Source organism: Meles meles, chromosome X, assembly GCF_922984935.1.
Source record: "Meles meles chromosome X, mMelMel3.1 paternal haplotype, whole genome shotgun sequence".
Classification (NCBI taxonomy): domain Eukaryota; kingdom Metazoa; phylum Chordata; class Mammalia; order Carnivora; family Mustelidae; genus Meles; species Meles meles.
Window position 1 is genome coordinate 15596236 of NC_060087.1, and position 20639 is coordinate 15616874.

The 20639-nt window shown below is 47.8% G+C and overlaps 1 protein-coding gene across 2 annotated transcripts in view; it reads right to left on the reverse strand.

Annotated features, from left to right (window-relative positions):
* Positions 1-20639, reverse strand: part of MAP3K15 (mitogen-activated protein kinase kinase kinase 15) — a 123063-nt gene that overhangs the window by 69827 nt on the left and 32597 nt on the right. For both annotated transcript variants that reach the window (XM_045994893.1, XM_045994892.1), the window contains exons 4-6: positions 8514-8707; positions 5127-5295; positions 3052-3158 (exon numbers count right to left, since the gene is read on the reverse strand). In XM_045994893.1, the coding sequence (XP_045850849.1) occupies positions 3052-3158; positions 5127-5295; positions 8514-8707 (470 nt within the window). The remainder of the gene's footprint in view (positions 1-3051; positions 3159-5126; positions 5296-8513; positions 8708-20639) is intronic.

Here is a 20639-nt window from a genome sequence, read left to right on the forward strand (position 1 = left end):
CTTATTTATAGAGTGACACATCAGATATTCCAACCAGCGCGTCATGCGTTCAGCCTCCCGTCCACATGCTGAGGAACTCAAGAAGGAGTTGTGTTTTGCTGGAGTTGGCAGTCTTGCCCCGAAGACGGAGGGAGTAGAATACGAGAACATTCCGAGTTTGTGCAGGCAAGTCGTGTTCCTAAACTTCTACTGTGATTCAAGTACTCTTCTTCCAGACTAGCTTTCTGCCTGCTGCCTGGATCCCTGGTCAGGTTCTTCTGGCTGCGTAGCTAATCAAGTCCTGGCTGTGAAAACAACAGCAAATCGAGGAAACTACTCCTACAGGATTCCACGCCACCGAGTGGCAAGCAGTTTCATGGCTCAAAGCAGACTTGAAGCAGCTTTGAACACGCTTCTGAATGCTCGAGCCAGCTTTCCTAGTCATGGACAGCCCTTGCCATCTGAGGCTCAAAGGTCATTCATGACTGCCAAGCTTTAATAACTAACTCACGGCCACAGTTTGCTCCCCTTCCTAAGTGGTAAAAGTCAACTGCCATGCAGGAAAATCATCTGTCCATCGCCATATTCCCCTTTATAGACAGAAGATGGTGCCATGAAGTTTCTCAAAACCGTACACAGTGCTGAAGTCGACTGTGAATATGGTGACACCTTGCCTGGCCTGTCAGACAGGGCCGCTGTCTCCTCGGGGCCCAGGAGGAAGACAGCCTCCGTCCGAGAGCAAGGTGGTTCCGGCGCAGGCATCCCAGCTACTCCGCTTCCAAACTGGAAAGGCACCGGTCTTGGGATCACTTCATCCTGCCACACCCATTTCCCTCAGATACTGGCTTTCCATTTCACAAATTGTTTTTCTCTTTTATTACTTCGAGTGGATGGCAATCCGACTGTTCCGTTCGACAACAGTTACCTCTAGCCGGTTTGGGACAAGACACGGTGGCGATTCACTTCAATGGCCCTCTTCGTTTTTATTTAACAAACCATTTTTTTAAATAGCATTTATGGCGTGCCAGGCATTCTTCCAGGAACGTCGCCAGCGGTAACTCATTTTATCCTTATAATCGAAACGAATAAAAATCCTGTCACTGTTCACCAGGATCCACCAGAGCAGGACACCGGCTATGGAGCCAACAGAAACGTGCCGTGTAGGTACACAAGTCACGCACAAGCCTATCCGCAGCAGCACTGTTCTTCAGCACCCCAGACTGAGAACAAGCCCCAAGGAGAGCTCAGTTGTGGCCGATCTGTACAATGGACTATCCTGTAGCAACAGGAATCACCGGGCTGCTGATACAGCCAACAACACGCATGTGACACCGAGTGAAGGAAACAGACGCGACAGTACGCCGTGATTCCACTTATATGAAGTTCCAGGACAGGAAAAATTCATCTACGTGGACAGCCGTCACAACAGCAGCTGCCTGCGAAGGGGTGGGGATCGCCTGCAGAGGAGCACAAAGGAGCTCTCTGAGGGCGTAGACATGACTTATATCATGATGGGGTGGTGTTCACTGTGCGTCTATTTATCAAAGGTCATCGAATTGTGTACTTAAGAGCTATGCATTTCACTGCGCGTACATCTTGCTTCGCTATCAAAGAGAGATGTGACGTCATGAGCATGAGGAGACTCCCGAAGCCACGGGAGCCTGATACACGCACTGTCCTGCCGATGCCGCCCGTGGCAAGCCCACAACGTGTAGCCCGATCCAGCTGCTGAAGCCAAGCCAAGACTCTTGAGAGACCAGATGCAACAGTCCTCTCGCTCAGGTCACCTCCTATGCTCACTTTATTCACTCCCTGTGGAAGATGTCGGCCACGGAAGGGAGATGGCAGGGCTAGAACATTTACGCACCAGGGATTTTGTGAGGTTCAACCTGGCCGACTCCAAGTTATCCTCCAAATAAGGTGCACATGGCTGCCCAAGTAGAGACTACATTTCCCAACTGCCCTTCCGGCTACGTGGGGTCACGTGACTATGCTCTCACCAATGGAATGGGAGTAGAAGTGCCTCGCCCCGTGCTAATTCTATCTGCTTTAAAGGAAATTGTCCTGAGCTCTCAGTCTTTTCTCCCTTTGCAAGGGCTGGAATACAGACCAGCAGTGACCTAGCTTCAACCAGAAGACGTTAACATTTTTGCAAATTCAGGAGCTACAAAATGGTCAGAAACCAGGTCCCCGAACAACTCCCAGAGCAGGGCTAAGCCACTTGTCTGGCCCACTCACTGCTACACTGGTAGGTGGGAGAGCAATTTCCGTCTTACTCAAACCACTGCACTCGGGGTCCCTTTGTTACAGCATCTTAACTAATACCAACCCTCAACCCCTCGGCACACAACCTCTTGAGGCTCCTGGTCTCCAGGCTGGAATTTCTACGTCTCGCCAACTCCATCTAGCCCAGTATTTTGCCTTCCAAATTCATTCTATACCAGGAAATGAAGAGAGCACCCTCTTCTATCCTACAACAGTCATCTAGTTGCTTAACCTCGCCCCGCACAGTCCACAAGATACTATCAACCCCTTATTGGGGCATAAGAGGTCCTTTCAAGACACAGCCGCAGCCTCCGCACTTAGCCTCAGGGCGCGCGTGTGCTTCCCCGGCAAACTGCACTCTAGTGGCCTTACACGTTCCCCGGAGGCCCGCTGCACACGAAGAACACTAGGCTCCCATTTCTGCTCTGGCCGAGGAGAACGGCCTCTTCGCCAGCCACATCCCACACTCTCTTCTGCGCATGAGGTAATTCTTACCACGAATTCCAAACCCAACCCCCAGGGAAGATGCTTTAAAAGCCCCAGGTGGAAGGACTTCCTCCCCCTGCTAGGCTTCCACAGCATGTGGGGCAAACCCTCATCAAAGCATTTATTCCTCCGACCTCACGGCTGGAGTATATATTCCAAACACAAAATCCCTGAACCCCAAGATCAGATGCCTTGCCCTTTTTCATAACCTTGGCCTTTTAGCACCCGATCTGGCTCAGACTCAGTGAGGGCAGAATGAAAGAAGAACTGGATAGGCAGCAAGTTTCAAAATTCTATACGTCCACTCTCACTCTTTCTTACCTGTTCAGTGCAAACGCATAGTGGAATTTAATATTATGCTGGTCAGCCAAGTCACACGTGGGCAGCATTTCCAAGGTCTCCACCAGCTTCACCATGGCGTCATAGTCCTGTTGGCAAGAGGTCCCAGGGTGAGAAAATCAGGTGACACACAGCTCTTCGCAAATTCTTCTGGACAGTTATCAACCTAAGACTGCCTGAGCATTTAAATACAAGCCTTTCCCTACAGAGAAAACGTTTACTGAAGTTATTTGTAGCCTGTAACACAATAGGAATAAGATAAAACAAAAACAAAAACCAAACAACCCAAAGTGAACAAGAGAGAAGGCAGACCAAGAATCCCTGCTATTAGAGGCCACAAAAGGATCAAGAGGATGAAGCAGGTGAGTCCGGCAGCCCAGAAAAAGATCCCATGCTGTGAGCACCGGAGACTTAACAGCACGAGCGGGGCTGTGGGTAGAAATAAGTGAGAGATAAACACACAGGAAATCTTACAGTCACTGAGCACGGGAAGAGAGCAAACACGCCAGGTCCTTCCCATTTGGCCACAAATAACTGAATTCATCTAAACCAGGATTTCTCCACCTTGGCACTACTGACCTTTTGGGGCTGGATCCTTCTCGCTTGTGGGGGCTGGCCTGGGCACTCTGGGAGGTGAAACAGCACCTTCCCCTTGCCCCTGAGCTGTGAAAACCGACAAGGTCTCCAGACACAGCCACAAGTCCTCTGGTTGAGAACCAGAGTTCTACACTGCATAATTACCCAGGGAAACATTGCTACTGTGTTCGTCTCAGCTGGGTCCCCTCTGAGCCGTGCCATCTGCTACCCTTTCAGCCAGGCTTCCAGTCACGGTGACGGGCCACCTCGCTGCCAGGCAGCCACAGTTCAGTGACAAGGGCTGCCCACTGAGATCCCGCACGCCTGTTCTGAGCTCAAGGAAAGGCAGCAGTGTATTCCAAGAAGCTTCTGGCTTACCTCTGGGCCTGAGAGTCCTACCAATGGAAGGTTATAAAAACAAGAGAGGCGTGAAGGCCAGGACAGAAGGAAGCCAGAAGCTCAGGGGAAGAAAGACTTCAAAAAAAAAAAAAAAAAAAAAGGTCACTTGCATTCTCTTCTCCCCGGGAGCCATCAGTTGGTCATTGTCAAAATCCCTAATAGCATCTGCTATTAAAGTCAATTAGATGCACCTGTTTATCAGCAGGGCTCGCAGACCCCAGCAGTCCACTCTTCTTTGTTCAGGTCATAACTGGGTGCCTCTCTCAATTTGATTTAAAGACCTGTTGTCAACAACCTCCAATACGGCTTTGTAGAAATCTGCACGGAAGGCACAGTGTCCTGCGTTCCCTCCACCCCCCTCATCAAGGCATCCCTATACATGGCTTGACAGCCTTTAACTTGGAGGGAGGAAGCACTCCATTTCCTTCATGGTACCGCATCCCATAGAGTCGGTCTCCAGCACTCCTCGTGAGGCCCCGATGCCTGTTTTAGAGTGAACTTCTGCATGCCCTGGCTCCTAGACGCGCCTCTGCTACTCCTCCTCCCCCTGTCACTGATGGCCGGTGATCCGCAAAGAAGAAAATGACAAAGCCCTAAAGAAAGTAGCACAGAAGATGGGCAAAGAGCAAGGACAACCTTGACTCAGTTGAATCTTGACTTTGTTAACTGCTGTGTGACCTTGGACAACTTACTTAACTTCTCTGTGCCTCATTTATAAAACGGGGATAATCAGAGTATTCATCCCATAAGCTCGGGGAGAGGATGAAGTGAATGAGGATTTGCCAAGAGCTTGAAACCATGCCTCACCTCAAGTGCATCTAAACTGTTAGATTCTAAGCTCCTCTTATTGAGCCGTACTGTGAATGAGGTTTGGCCAGAGTGGCCGTCTGATATGACAAAACCTGCAATGTTACCAGCACAGCAGATACGCTAGGGGACCTATGACCCGGCCACATACGTCTTTTGTCTATAGGCCAGTTAACTAACCACCGCCTGGTAGAAGAGTGCTCCCCGTGAGGACTGAATTCCTCTGGCCAAGGAAGCGCTCCGCACGCGCTAGCCTCCGGGAAGGGGGCTTGTACCTGGATGTCGCGGTAGGACAGCAGCAAATTCACGATGATGTCCGCGGTCAGAACCTCGGTGTTGTCCAAGCGAAGCCTGATCCGAGCCAGCTCCTTCGCCAGTTCGTCGCCCTGGTATTTTTCCCGGGCTCTCCGGATGTCGTTTAACAAGGTTTCTTTGTAGTAAGCGCTGGAGAGGGAAGTAGGACAACTTCTGGGCGCATCTACCTGCATCTGGGACTCTGTTTTCTTCGGCAGCTCAAAGCACCTTGGTTCTTATAACCGTGACAGAGCTGGACACACGGGGGCCTCTCCCAGGCCCGAGCCTCCCCGCACCAGCACTGACAGGAGACAGGTCCTACCTGCTAGTCACCGTCTGTGGCAACCAACCACTCCACATCAACAAATGCAGCTCGTTAGGACCTTGGAAGTATTTTCCAAGCTGACCGTTGTCAATCTATCAGGGATCCCCACCTAGAAATCACAAAGCTTTTTCCACTCGGCCAAGAGCCTGAAACTGGGTGTGTCCGCGAGCAAATCCCAGAGGCTGTGCCTGGAAGCCTTCGCACAATCTCTGCCTTTCACTCCCACTCCTCCGCTCATTTTCGACTGGCAGAAGGCTTTTCCAACACAAAACACAACTTCCTTCCTGGAAGCATCTAGATGATGATGATAATAGCGATACATACAAACATTTAAAGCGGCTCAAGTCCACACCACAATCTCTCACTGTAGCCTCTCAGAGAACCAATGCTAGTATCTGGTACTTGGTTTAAAACCTTCGCAAATGATCCAATTTGGTGTACAGAGGCCAACTTGCAATGACCAAGAATGGATTTAAATATGTGGCCTACTTTCCAAGTAATGTTTTAATGGAGAACGGACACTGCCAAGCAGTAATCTGCCATCAACCGGTTAAGTGGCAGAGAGGACTTTGCTGTAGAGAGGAAAACTAAGCTGTTCATGAGAAAAAGAGGGCAGGCTCGTCATGATCTCAGGGTCGTGGGACGGAGCCCCGCATCGCATCAGGCTCTGTGCTCAGTGGACAGTCTGCTGAAGACTTTGTCTCTCTCCCTCTGCCCCTCCCACCCACCCTGTCTCTCTCTAAAAGAAATAAACCTTAAAAAAAAAAAAAAAGAGGGGCGCCTGGGTGGCTCAGTGGGTTAGGGCCCCTGCCTTTGGCTCAGGTCATGATCCCAAGGTCCTGGGATCGAGCCCCGCATCGGGCTCGCTGCTCAGCGGGGAGCCTGCTTCCCTTCCTCTCTCTCTGCCTGCCTCTCTGCCTACTTGTGGTCTGTCTGTCAAATAAATAAATAAAATCTTTTTTTTTAAAAAAAAAGAGCAGGCTCAATTTAACAGTCTTCAGAGAAAGACAAATACTTAAGAAGGAATGTTACTTACTTTTAATAGTTTTAAAATGATGCCAAGTAAATGTGAATGCTCAAAATAGGACCTCAATTAACATTTAAAGAAGGAAGTCTCGCCCCACAGAAAGAACTCTGACATCGAATGGTCAGTGCGTTACTTTTTTTTTTTTTTTTTACTTTGTTTGTCTACTGCTTATCAACCCAATGAGCAAATAGGCAGATTCTGCCAGTGTTTAAAATTCTCTGAGTCTTCGGAGTCATTAAGTTGGGTGACAGCCACTGTCTGTTTGGTGGATGATAAAGGCGTCAAAGATATTAAAGCATTATTAATCTAGCCTGGCAAGTGAAAAGTTAGACTTTGGTCTTGTTTTCAAAGCTAATTCTGAACACTGGTTTTAATGAACTGAGAAACCTCACAAGAGCTAGAACTTGTAAGTAAATAAACAAAACACTGACTTGGGGATATCATCTATGCACCACACATGCAGCCGTCTCCGCCCGCGGTAATGAGGGAGGATGTCGCTAACTGATGTGAACTTGGAAGTGGCTTCAAACCCCTCTTCGGCACAAGGCTATAGGCGGCCTCTGCCCATCTTGGAGAGCTGACACCTGAGCGAAAAACTTATCTGGCCTCCCTCTTCCAGGTGTTTCAAACCAGAAGCCCTGCGTACCCTCTCACTAAGCATTCGAGGGGCGGAAGTGACCAACAGGTATTTCGAGTCCTCTGAAATCACACCACATCAGAGCAGGTGTTTTCCTGCTGACAACACACACACATTTCATGAAAAACGAACACGAGTCCACTTCTTACAAGGCCTTGCTCGGATGGCAGACTCAAGCCAGCCCATTTCCTTGTCAGACCCGAAAAGCTAATAGTTGAAGAGCTTTCTCCCCAAATGTCACTAAGATGCTCATTGGGCGACAAGGTGGGACTGCGTGAGGCTCTGCACGAACGCGCCACTGCAGGTCCCCCGTCTGCTGTCCGCACCAGCATGGGGTCACAAAGACCTCGGTTTCTCGTCTCGTTTCCCCATGAAGGGGCGTAAAAGAGACTCTGTGTCCAAGCAAGAGATGACAGGATAGTAAAGGAACAGGCTGTTAGCAAGCGTGTACCTCAGACCAACACGACACTGACACGTCACAGTGGGGGAAGCCACCATCTGAGCCACAGCGGGATGTGGGGGCCTTTCCATTTAAAGCCAATCCACCCGGGGCTCTGGATTTTCATCTGTCTTGGAAGGACAGATCCTTCTTGTGACATCACTTAAATGAAATCCTTAAACCTGGCCGCGAGCACCATGACTGGATCCTTTGGTCTAGCGGCTACCCTCGGGCCTCCAACTCTGAGAACCAGAACACCTTCGAGGCCAGCCTCCCGAGCACGGAGGCTCAGACAGGTGAGCGGACGGCCAGGAGGCTGCCAAGTGCGGCATCGTCTGACCCAGGACTCAGACCCAGACCTGCCCACCTCTGAATGAGTGTTCCCCACCTTCTCCACAAAGGACAAAATCTGCAAAGAACACATCCCAAGACGTCCTGAGGTCAGGACGTCCTGTGGCTTGACTCCACGCGAGACCCTCACGATCCGAGTGACCCTGCTGAGCCATTTTAACCGCCGCCAACAGCTGCATGGGGTTGGGGACAGGGGGAGACAAAATCCTGTTTGGAAAGGATCTTAAAACACGGACTCTCAGGGTTGAAAGAGCATCAAAACAGTGACTTGACGTCCTTATTTTCTAGATGAGACAACGGCTACACAGAATTCTTTATCAAAGTCACACAGGAAGCTGGATGGGGCCAGACTCGGGCTCAGCCCTCACCTGCTAAAACTCCACTTTTATTCTCTTTTGGCTATGCCTCAAAGGCTCAACTTAACGAGGTAGCAAGGAACAACAACAGAGTCTGTGGGCACTTAGAACGGACTGGCTGGAGTTCCCCATTCTCTGGGCCTTACGGTCTCCTAAGAGTCCTCTGCCTCCACGAACGCAAAGGGAAAATTCGGGCAAAGCTCCCAAGGTGGCTGACTGTGAATGGGAATTACCATGAGGTCACGTGGATGTCCTTGAGGAGGCTAATAAACCTGTCCACCAGGGGCACACACAGCGGACCCAGGATGGTGTCCCAGTTGGGCTGCATGTACTCGGAGGCACGCCTCTGAGCGTCACTCTCACAGCAAAAATAATCAGCGCACGGTGTCATGATGTACGGGATGAAATAGTAATTTCCACTAGATGCCTGGAAAACAGAAACAGAAATGCGTCACAAAGTCATCGATGCAGAAGCTCAGCCGTGGATTTGGGCAGGCGGAAACTGGTAGGACAGGGAAGGAGAAAGCGCTAGAGAATGAGTAATGGCATGTGTGACAGGACGAGGAATCTTCTAGGCACAAGACCGGAAGCCCCGGAAGCCCACAAGCCCAAACACAAAAATTTGGTTTCGGAGGTTGAACTGATCTGTGTATGTCTCTGAATTTCCCTGGCAGAGATTTTAGGGTTTTTAAGTCATGGAAATGACGTCATTTCACCACCTGTCCCCCTCCCAAATAAGAGGAAGCTTGAACGCACTGATAAGCAAGAACGGCAAAGGAAAGGCAGATCTTTCTTTCAGCATGGATGGGAAAGCCCTGTTGCTGGACCACTGAACCGCAGGTGAACGATTATAAACTTTGTTGAGTAAAAACTGTCTTGCAGGGAACAGATATCAATAAATATGACTAATCCTGGAGATGTTTTAAAAAAGGATGCTAACGTTTTATTATGCCAACTACTGCTCAGGTAAAACAGTATCTAAGAACTAAATACAATTTGACTATGAATCACGATCCTTTGCAAAGCATAAACACCACTCCTAAAAGCAGTGAATCATGCTCAACTTTTAGCACATCTGGAAGATTAAAATACATTCTTACAGGACATTCTTTTATCAGTCAAGCTTTTGTCTACACTGCCCCCAAAAGCAACTAGCTTAAAACTCCAGACTTTTAAACTCCTAGCTCTTCGCTTGCTTTTCAACAATGTCTATCATGCCAGAAATATTTCATCTAATTTCTCTTTAATTTTTTAAAACTCAGTCAGTGGAATTATCTGAGGGTTTTAGATTAATATAGACATAACCTTGGGAAGCACGTTCTCTCCAAAAACAAGAGACCACATAAGGAAGACAGCTTCTTCTCAATTAGAAAGAAACTCAGTAATTACAGAAAACACAATCAGAATGCTGCATCTCAGATCAAACCGAAGCCGTGGGAAAACCAGCACCACTGGGGAGCTCATCTCAAATACCCACGTGACCTAGGCTTTCAAGTTTCCCTTGTGAATGAGCTTTGTTACAGAACAGGCGGCACGCTTATTTCCACCTGAAGCCCAACTAACAACTTGTCCTGTAACTCTCTTTTGTACCCTGTCGGGCCTCTACGTCGTACTGAGACATGGTTGTTAGGCCCTAAAATATTTCATTACGAAAAAATTACTCATGCTGCTCCCTTCAAACATATTTCACACTGGGTCGGCAAACTTGCTCCGTAAAAAACCAGACGGGAAGGACTGGGCATTCTGTGGGCCAGTCACTGTGGTAACCACTCAACTCTCCCATCAGAGCACCTGAGACAACACATGACCGTGTGAGCAGAACTCCGTCCCCACCAAAGTTCATTTATGGACACAAACCTGCATTTCATATTCTCACATGTCCTGAGATACTCTTCATCTTCTGACTTTCCCCCATCATTTAAATAAACACACAAGAAGCACTCGGAACTGAGTGGTCACACGAAAACAGGCGGCAGCCCTCACCTTACATTAAGCTCCGTGATATACTATTATTCCTGTATTATTATTTCTGAAAACAGGCTTTTCTGAGAATACTTACCCAGAAGAGCAGCTGGAGACCATCCCTGGGGGCACCAGATATTGGGGTTAAATCCCTCAAAATACAGATACCAGTGTGTTATAAACAGAAGTGGCAAAAATTCAGGTGTGTGGGTGCTAACTGGGGTCAGGGAGAAAATTCCAGCTACTTCCCAGAAATCACTGGGAATTGCCTGCACCGGGGGAACAAAGATCCTTCCCTTCCTGGAATTATCTTCAAAATCTCAAACACAGACTCGTACTGTGCAGCAAAGTAAGGTTTGGGTAGGTTAGAGACAAATTTCTCCATCTATAATACAAAGCCATGTTACTGAAGTAAATTCAATGCCTTTTATGCAATCAGAAGGTTAAACTGCTTGTTTTTCCACGGGCAATAGGCTGAGTTTATGGTAAAACCCTTCTGATTGCAGACAGAGGAGGAAGACCGTGTGCATCAGCGAGGTCTAGAAGATCAAATATCTGTGCAAAAACGGAGTTTATTTTTTTTTTTCAAAAAGTTAGAGCTAGTTTGGGGGTGGGGTGGGGTGAGAAGCTTCTCAGATTACCTCCCCAGAAGAAGAGCCCTAATCAGCCAACAAAATTAACATTTTAAGTCTCTATGAATCGTCTGAAGAGCATACAGCAAAGAGAGACACATTTATTCAAGAAAATCAACTCATCTTGGTAAGAACAGCGGCACTCTAGCATTGGATAACCTGCTCCTCCCCATCCTCCAGCCCAGAGTGACAGAAATGCTACCCTGGGTGGGGACAGGCAAGAAGAAGGGGCTCCCTTTTACCCCACAAGCTCTAGCCTCGGGTGACAGTTTCTCCTTGGCCAGGCCACCAGCACCGTCATTCACCACAGCCCAGGCTGGAGCAGCTCTGTTCCAAGCAAGTGTGGCAAGAGGACCAGTGGACTCAGTGGGTTAAGTGGCTCCCTTCAAGTCAGATCACGGTCCCGGGGTCCCAGGATCGAGTCCTGCTCGGGGCTCCATGCTCAGCGGGGAGCCTGCTTCTCCCTCTGCCTGCTGCTCCCCCTGCTTGTGCTCACTCTCTGTCAAATAAATAGATAAAATCTTTTAAAGAGAGAGAGACAGAGAGAACCAGAGTTCCATTTCCCTGCCCAGTTCCCACATGTAGGCAGAATAGGCCAAAAACTGGGCCCTGATCACCTTTTGTCCCAGATTACAAGGAGTAAAGGTTCCCTGTCGGGAGAGGTGAAGCTGAGAAGATCAGGGGCTGCCACGGTCGCGCGGCACCTCCCTCTAGAGCAGGTGCGAGTCAGGCTGTATCCCCCGCTGCCCGCTCTGGAGCAGGGGTGCGGAGGCTCTGCCTGGGGCTAGAGGCATCCTGTAAGAACGGAGAGCTCTGCGGCCCTCCAGAAGTGGACCAGAGGACACACAACACAGGAAGGCCAACCTTACGGGCACCATCACAAACCAGGGAGATTCCTGCGGCAGGAAATGAAGAAGTTGGTAATTCTAAGACAGCAATAGGTCGAAGGCAGACCAGCTCATTTCTCAAAGAGCAACAGGGCAGACCGAGCTAAGAAGAGCCTTCCGGAGATCAGACGAAACCCTGAAGACGGGCCTTGATGACTGTCCCTGCAAAGGAGCCCCACTTTAATGATCTCAGGCTGTGGAAAGCTTACATCCCAGGACATAGTCAGAAACACACGCATCAACTGACAGCTTGGGTCTATTCTCAACACAGGAAGAATGCAAGCCCCGTCACCCCTGAGTGGGGGTGGGAGGGTCAGAGCAGCCGTGTGCATGCCCAGCGCTGTGGCCGCCATGGAGCGGCACCAGAGGCTGCGCACTGTGCGGCAAAAAGACTCTGCTGAACTAGTGTCATCAAGTCACTCAACGGACCGGCCAGCAACAGAAACAAGCTCCACAGACAGGAGGGAAAGAGCTCAGTATCTCGAGTTGCTCTATTGCATTATCTGAAATGTTCACTTTTCAGGGCGCCTGGGTGGCTCGGTCATTAAGCATCTGTCTTTGGCTCAGGTCATGTATTCCAGGATCCTGGGATGGAGCCCCGTGTCAGGCTCCCTGCTCAGTGCGTAGCCTGCTTTTCCCTCTCTGTCTGCCTGCTTGCCCCTTCTTGTGCTCACTCTCTCATAAATAAAATCTTTTTTAAAAAACATTTTATTTATTTGACAGAGAGATCACAAGTAGGCAGAGAGGCAGGCAGAGAGAGAAGGGGAAGTAGGCCTCCCACCAGAGCAGAGAGTCCGATGCAGGGCTTGATTCCAGGACCCTGAGATCATGACCTGAGCCGAAGGCAGATGCTTAACCCACAGAGCCACCCAGGAACCCCTAAAATCTTTTTTTTTTAAGATTATATTTATTTATTTGACACACAGAGAGAGCCAGCAAGAGAGGGAACACAAGCAGGGGGAGTGGGAGAGGGAGAAGCAGGCATCATGCTGGGCAGGGAGCCTGATGTGGGGCTCGAACCCAGGACCCTGGGATCACGACCTGAGCTGAAAGCAGACCTTAACAACTGAGCCATCCAGGTGCCCCTCAAATAAATAAAATCTTTTTTAAAAAATAAAATGTCCACTTTTCAACGAAAAAGAAACAAAGCATGCCCAGGAATAGGACAGTATGACCCATGTATAGGAAAAACAGCAGGTGAGAGCATCGGACTTTGGAAGGCCCCAGGTGCAAGACTCAGGAAACAAAGACTGGACAACAGCTATTATAAAGATGCTCCAAGAACTAAAGGACACATGAAATGCTGAGAGAATTAAAGGTATGACGACGATATCTCATCAAATAGAAAGTATCAGTGAAGAGACAGAAGTCACAAAAAAGAAGCAAATGGAATTTCTGGTGTTCAAAAGTACACATAATCAAAATCAAAAATTCACTGAAGGGACCCAATAGGACAATCTGCGTGGAAGAAAGAATCAGCAAACTTGCACAGAGACCAACGGTGTAATGTGAGGAACAGAGAGAAGAAAGAATGAAGAAGAAGGACAAGAACCTCAGAGAAATCTGGGACACCCTCCAGTGCACAACATACATGTCATATTATGGGAGTTCCATAAGGACAGGAGAGAAAGGAGCAGAAAAATATCCATAGAAATAATTCCTGAAAACTTCTTAAACGTGAGTAAATGAATCTACATAGCCAAGGAATTTAATGAACTTCCCCCTGGATAAACTGACAGACCCATACCAAGATAAACACCAGTCGGCATTTTCAAAGACAAAAATCTTGAAAGGATTGGGAAAATTGGACAGCTATATGTACAAGAATGAAACTCGACCATTCTCTTACACCGTACACAAAGATAAACTCGAAATGGATAAAAGACCTCAACGTGAGACAGGAATCCATCAGAATCCTAGAGGAGAACATAGGCAGTAACCTCTTCGATATCAGCCACAGCAACTTCTTTCAAGATATGTCTCCAAAGGCAAAGGAAACAAAAGCGAAAATGAACTTTTGGGACTTCGTCAAGATCAAAAGCTTCTGCACAGCAAAGGAAACAGTCAACAAAACAAAAAGGCAACCCACGGAATGGGAGAAGATATTCGCAAATGACAGTACAGACAAAAGGTTGATATCCAGGATCTATAAAGAACTCCTCAAACTCAACACACACAAAACAGATAATCATGTCAAAAAATGGGCAGAAGACATGAACAGACACTTCTCCAATGAAGACATACAAATGGCTATCAGACACATGAAAAAATGTTCATCATCACTAGCCATCAGGGAGATTCAAATTAAAACCACATTGAGATACCACCTCACACCAGTTAGAATGGCCAAAATTAGCAAGACAGGAAACAACGTGTGTTGGAGAGGATGTGGAGAAAGGGGAACCTCTTACACTGTTGGTAGGAATGCAAGTTGGTGCAGCCACTTTGGAGAACAGTGTGGAGATTCCTCAAGAAATTAAAAATAGAGCTTCCTTATGACCCTGCAATTACACTACTGGGTATTTACTCCAAAGATACAGATGTAGTGAAAAGAAGGGCCATCTGTACCCCAATGTTCATAGCAGCAAGGGACACAGTCACCAAACTATGGAAAGAACCAAGATGCCCTTCAACGGACGAATGGATAAGGACGATGTGGTCCATATACACTATGGAGTATTATGCCTCCATCAGAAAGGATGAATACCCAACTTTTGTATCAACATGGATGGGACTGGAAGAGATTATGCTGAGTGAAGTAAGTCAAGCAGAGAAAGTCAATTATCATATGGTTTCACTTATTTGTGGAGCATAACAAATAACATGGAGGACATAGGGAGATGGAGAGGAGAAGGGAGTTGAGGGAAATTCGAAGGGGAGATGAACCATAAGAGACTATGGACTCTGAAAAACAATCTGAGGGTTTTGAAGGGGCAGGGGGTGGGAGGCTGGGGGAGCCAGTTGGTGGGTATTAGGGAGGGCACGTATTGCATGGAGCACTCGGTGTGGTGCATAAACAATGAATTCTGTTATGCTGAAAAGAAATTTTAAAAAAATCTTGAAAGGAGCAAGAAAAAAATGTCTTAGCACATACAAGGGAACTCCAATTAAATCAACAGCGGACTTTCCTTTGTAATTAGTGAAGCCAGAAGGCGGCAGGATGACATATTCAAAAGGGCGAAAGACAAAATAAGTCAGCCAGAATCTTCTATCTCGCAAAGCTAGATTTTCAGAATGAAGGTGAAATGAAGACATTTTCAGATGAACAACCATGGAGATCATTTGTTCCTAGAAGACACATGTTACGAAAGCTACTAAAGCAAGTTCTTCAGGCTGAAAGTGTGAAACACCAGACACTAATTCTCATTCACTTGACAAAAACAAATAACGCCAGTAAAGGAACAGATAGGATTGTCAATCTCTTCTTTCTTCTCTTAACTGATTTTAGAAGACAACTGCACAAAGCGACAAACGTAATCTTATGTTGGGGACTGTACCACACAGCAATGGAATTTATCTGACACTAACCGGTAAGAAATAAGGTGGTACTGGCCCAAAGAAAGGGCGCCATTTGTTACCTGGAATCCATAGAAACCAACCAAAAGAACCAGAAATGGTCAACGGAAATGTTAATATAACCAACTCTATCAATGTATACCTTTTTCTTTTCTTCTCTCAGCTTAAAAGACAGAACATTATAGAGAGCAACAACCCTGACAAAAAGATTTCCCGACATTACAACTAAATAACCCCGTGTCTCCCCAAAAGACGGGTAACTGATGGGCCAAGAATTCCAGCTCTTTGGATACAAGTATCACAGGTCTTAAAACTCTTTCCAGGGCGCCTGGGTGGCTCAGTGGGTTAAGCCTCTGCCTTCGGCTCAGGTCATGATCTCAGGGTCCTGGGATCAAGTCTCGCATGGGGCTCTCTGCTCAGCAGGGGGCCTGCTTCCCCACCCCCCTCTGCCTGAAATCTTGTTGACCGTCCTTCTTCAGCAAGCCCGTTCCTTCCGAATAGCATGAGAGTGAACCCTGTCCCCATCCTCCTCAAGTCCTCAGTAATGAGGTGTGAAGAAATAAGACTTTGACGAATAAATCCTGGCTCCCGCAGGCAGAGCGAGAGCGGCAGAGGCTCGTAAAGACCTGCCTGTAGCCAGGAGGGGACCCGATGCTTTGGGCAAACGTTCAGCCACGGTCAGAGAAAAATGAGGAGAAAGAGAGGGGATACGTGACCTCTGCGAACAACTGAGCGAGCTGAATGAACAGGACTGAGGAGACAGCAGGAATCTGGAGCCTTGGCAAAGCAAAAATACTCCCTTTGAGAAAATCTCTCATGGAGTGTACAAGAGTTTAAGAAATTTTACAGAAAGCAATGAGGACTAATGGCTACATTTACAAAAGCAATTCATAAACTTCCAAATGAAAGCACAGGCTTTTGAGGGCGGTTCTTTTGTTCTTACAAAGAAGAAGAATAGGCCCAAACATCTTCAAATGATGGGGCACATTCAGACTTTTGTTGGTGGGGAGACCAGAAATTAAAAAGAAAAACATTGATTAGCATAACACATGTCCAATAGCGAACCCAGCTTGTATATTTGTAATTGTTACATTTATAAATGGAAACATCTCAGGAATCCAGCTTTTTAAAACACATTCAACAAGGGCAGCTTAGTTTCCTACATAATGGGGCAACAGAACGAGTACGCCAGGCCCATTAATATGTAAACCCTTATTCCAAACACTCTTCAAGTACCTCCAAAAGAAAGATTTTGATACAGTAAAGTGAGGTCAGAGGGCAGAGTAAAAGCCACTGGTCTTGGACCCTGGGAGGTTAGCGAGTGGAGGAGTCCGTCCTCCAAAGTCTTCGGTTCCTAACTTAGCGATGGAGATTTCTAGAACTGCTGCCACGTACCGATTCACCACCGTGAACAGATTGTGCTACAGCACCAGCAAGTTAAAGAATAAGTGCTTTTTAAGAGGCTCTCATTATAAAAGTTTGATTATACAGTCTTGAATGTCGTAATTTTTCCCCTCTGCCAGTCACCGATTTCATTTTTTACGTTTTTATTTCAATTCCAGTAGGTAACGTACAGTGTCAGTTTCAGGAGTACGATCTGGTGAGACTGAACACTTGCACGGTCGAACGCCGTAACTTTGAATGCTTGACGAATACACCACGTGTGAGATTTATCGTGCACTTAACCTTTCCCTTGTTATTTAAGCCTCTTCTGAGAAGCTTCTTACCGTTCACGGAGACGAACAGCCTTGTGTTTTTACACTGTGGTCTTTTCCCAAGAATGAAATGACCAGAGTCAGGGTGAGGCTCTTGGTACGTAGGGGCCGCTGTCGCAAAGGACGGAGCAATTTACACCCCACCTGAAGGGGTTTCACCGTCATCTCAGCAGAGCTGGGTAGTGGGTTGTTGTTGTTTTTTTCCCCCATTGGTTGAGTTAGGGGAAGACGAAATGCCATATTAAGCACTGAGAGAGGAAGTACCACGTCTGTTCGAGCACAGCGAGATGGTGGAGAACTGGCACAGCCAAGGACTGAATCCCAGCTCCATTCCACAGCAGATGAATGACCCTGGGCCATGTACTTATGTATCCAAATCTCAGTGGCCTCATCTTTAAAATGGGGACAAGGGGCGCCCGGGTGGCTCAGTTGGTTGGGCCTCTGTGTTCGCCTCGCGTCATGATCCCGGGGTCCTGGGATCGAGCCCCGCATCGGACTCTCTGCTCAGCATGGAGCCTGCTTCCCCGCCTCTCTCTGCCTGCCTCTCTGCCTCCTTGTGACCTCTCTCTCTGCAAATAAATAAATAAAATCTTTAAAAAATAATAAATAAAATGGGGACGATACTACAGTCAACTTCCTCAGGTGATAGAGGCCTCATGGCCAGGGTGCATAGCGGGCATGCAGTAAGTATTAGCTGTGTTCAGTAGTTCTAGACTGGACCAGGAGTTCTGACCCTGGAATCTCGTAATCCTTGGGAGTCTGTGAACTTAAACGAGAGGAGAATCACTTCTTTGTCACCATTTACTTTGAACTGAAATGTAACACTGCCTTCCATTAGGAATGTAGGTAACACCTCTTAGTTTTAGCAGGACCTAGGACTTTGTCCCTAATAGAAATCATAGAATTTTTCACATCACATTACACTTCCTGCAGAGAGATCTCAAAATAACTTTCATACCCATTACTACTCCAAAGTCATGAGCTTTTTCAGACCTGCTCTTTGATCTCATTATTGGAGACATTAATAAAGCACCACATAGACTACAACTTTATGTTTAAAGAGTTTACTGATTTGGCAGAGAGAAAATGAGCAGTGGGCAGAGGCAGAGGGAGAGGCAGACTCCCCGCCGAGCAGGGAGCCCAATGTGGGGCTCCATCACAGGACCCCGGGATCGCGACCCAAGCCGAAGGAGGACGCTTAACCGACTGAGCCCCTCCAGGCACCACTCCTAAATTACAACTTTAAAACATATTTTCATAACTATGTTCCAGTGCAATTCGTCACTTTTGCAATCCTTTGTATATTTAAGCATTTTAAGATCTATGCTGAGAAGGGATCTGCAGCCTCCTCCAGATCGACAAAGGGGTCCCAAAGCCCTCCGAAATCTACAAGCCCCTGCCCTGGGACCCAGCACAAGTTTCACACAGAACCCCCCACCCGCAGGAGTTTCTCCCGGGGGCTTCACCTCTGAAGACTTCCAGGAATAACAGCAGGATGCCCCCTCCACGAACAGCAGCTTGGGATCTCCAGAACCTCCCAGGAGAGCAGAGCATGCTGGGTTCGTAACCTCACTGTCCACGGGTTTCAGTAACGGTCACTAACCAAGGACACCCAGGGCTCTCCCCGCACCCGGCCCCTCTGCCCGCACTCTATGCAAGAAGGCCACGACAGAAACACACGCCCAGGGGCCTCAGTAGCCTGCTCTCCCTCTTATATGCGGCTAGCAGCAGGTGGCAAAGGTGGGCTGTACCAGCACAGTTTTCATAAATTCATTCTTTTTATTTTTTTAAAAGATTTTATTTATTTATTTGACAGACAGAGATCACAGGTAGGCAGAGAGGCAGCCAGAGAGAGAGGAAGGGAAGCAGGCTCCCCACTGAGCAGAGAGCCCGATGCGGGGCTTGATCCCAGGACCCCGGGATCATGACCCAAGCCGAAGGCAGAGGCTTTAACCCACTGAGCCACCCAGGCGCCCCTCATAAATTCATTCTTTGGAGCAAATGCAACATGTAAAACCTCGTGCCAACAGATGTCATAGTGAGACTTTCACCTCGACCTCCTAGAGAACCTATTTTTTAAAAGAAATCACAACACAAACATTTAATCAGTCAACAAACGAGCTCATCAGAGTGGGGGCGGAATCTACGGCAGATGAAAGGTGGTTAAATACGACCGGAGAGAAAATGATTTCTGAGCACTCGGGGAAGAAGGCCTGTCTTGAATGTCAGACTTCAGAGCTCTTATCCTGTAATGTAAAAGGGCCGCAAGTCCTACGTGAAAATGGAAACCAGAAAAGCACAGAAAAGCGTTCCCCAAAAAATTTACACAGCAAACGAACACGGGACAGTAATTTTTTAAAAATCATTTAATGTGACCACACGAGAAAAGGTCAACTCATTAAGAAAGAAAAGCCGAGTCAGGTGCGGCTCCAAAAGAAGGATCACCACAAGGTTTTAAGCCCTAATCGACACAACTCTTTGTCTAGTCGGTTGCAGGAGAATTTTTTAAGTCCCCACAAGGGCGCGTCAGGGAAATGCAGGGCTTTGTTTTGCTTTAAGATAATGGCAAACAGCGTTCGATGTGGCTGCTGCTGTGTATTTACCCCGGCAGGACAGGAACAAATATGCAGAAGCTGAGTAACAGTTTCAAGCGGGCTGTCAGGCTCTCGGGCCGCGTCAAAGGTCCCTGAAGCTTCCCCTGCGGGAACGTGCCAAGCAGCACTGAGTGAGCCACGGCAAGAGCCCCTCTGCTTTGCTCCAGCGGCTGGAGGGCTACAGCGAAGCCCCAGAATCCTTTCGGATCCGGCACGGGCATCAGTCATCACCTGACTCATCCTCTCGTTTCGTACAGGAGGAAATCGAGACCCGGAAAGCTTCACCAAATGGCCCACAGAGGACCACAGAGGCAGACAAACTTCAGGTCCTTCCCTCTCCTCCACAGGACTCCTGTCAGGAACTGCCATTCCAGCTGAATTCTCGGAGATCCCTCGATAAAGCAAGCTGTGGGGCACAACACAAACTACCCAGCCCCAACCAACGGGGGAGTGCTGAGTTTCATGCTCTGTGCCTCGTCTCAGTTTAAAGAAAACAAATGGGTATCATCAGACACCAAAGACTCTTTTGGTTCGTGGGGAGAATTAGGTATTTGTTTCTGTTTTGGTTCTGACATTGGCCCTGTGAAATGCGACATTCAAGAGAGGTAGTTCCAAGTTCTGTGGTTTGCACTTCCAGAACGCTCCAGTTCGAAAGAGAACACAAGACCACGTGCAGGTAGGGAGAAAAAAAGACATCAGTCAAGACTAGAGAAAAGATGCGGCGCCTGGGTGGCTCAGTGGGTTAAGCCTCTGCCTTCGGCTCGGGTCATGGTCTCAGGGTCCTGGGATCGAGCCCTGCATTGGGCTCTCTGCTCAGTGGGGAGCCTGTTTCCCGCCACCCCCCTTGGCCTGCCTCTCTGCCTACTTGTGATCTCTGTCAAATAAATAAATAAAATCTTTAAAAAAAACTAGACAAAAGAGAATCTACGATGAGATAGAAACACTAAGAAATAGCTACAGAGATGAAATAAGTAGTCAAAGGACAGAGATTTTTACCTAAGTCACATGCTATGCGTAAAAGAAAATTCTGCCTCTCCGTCTACTAGGAGACGT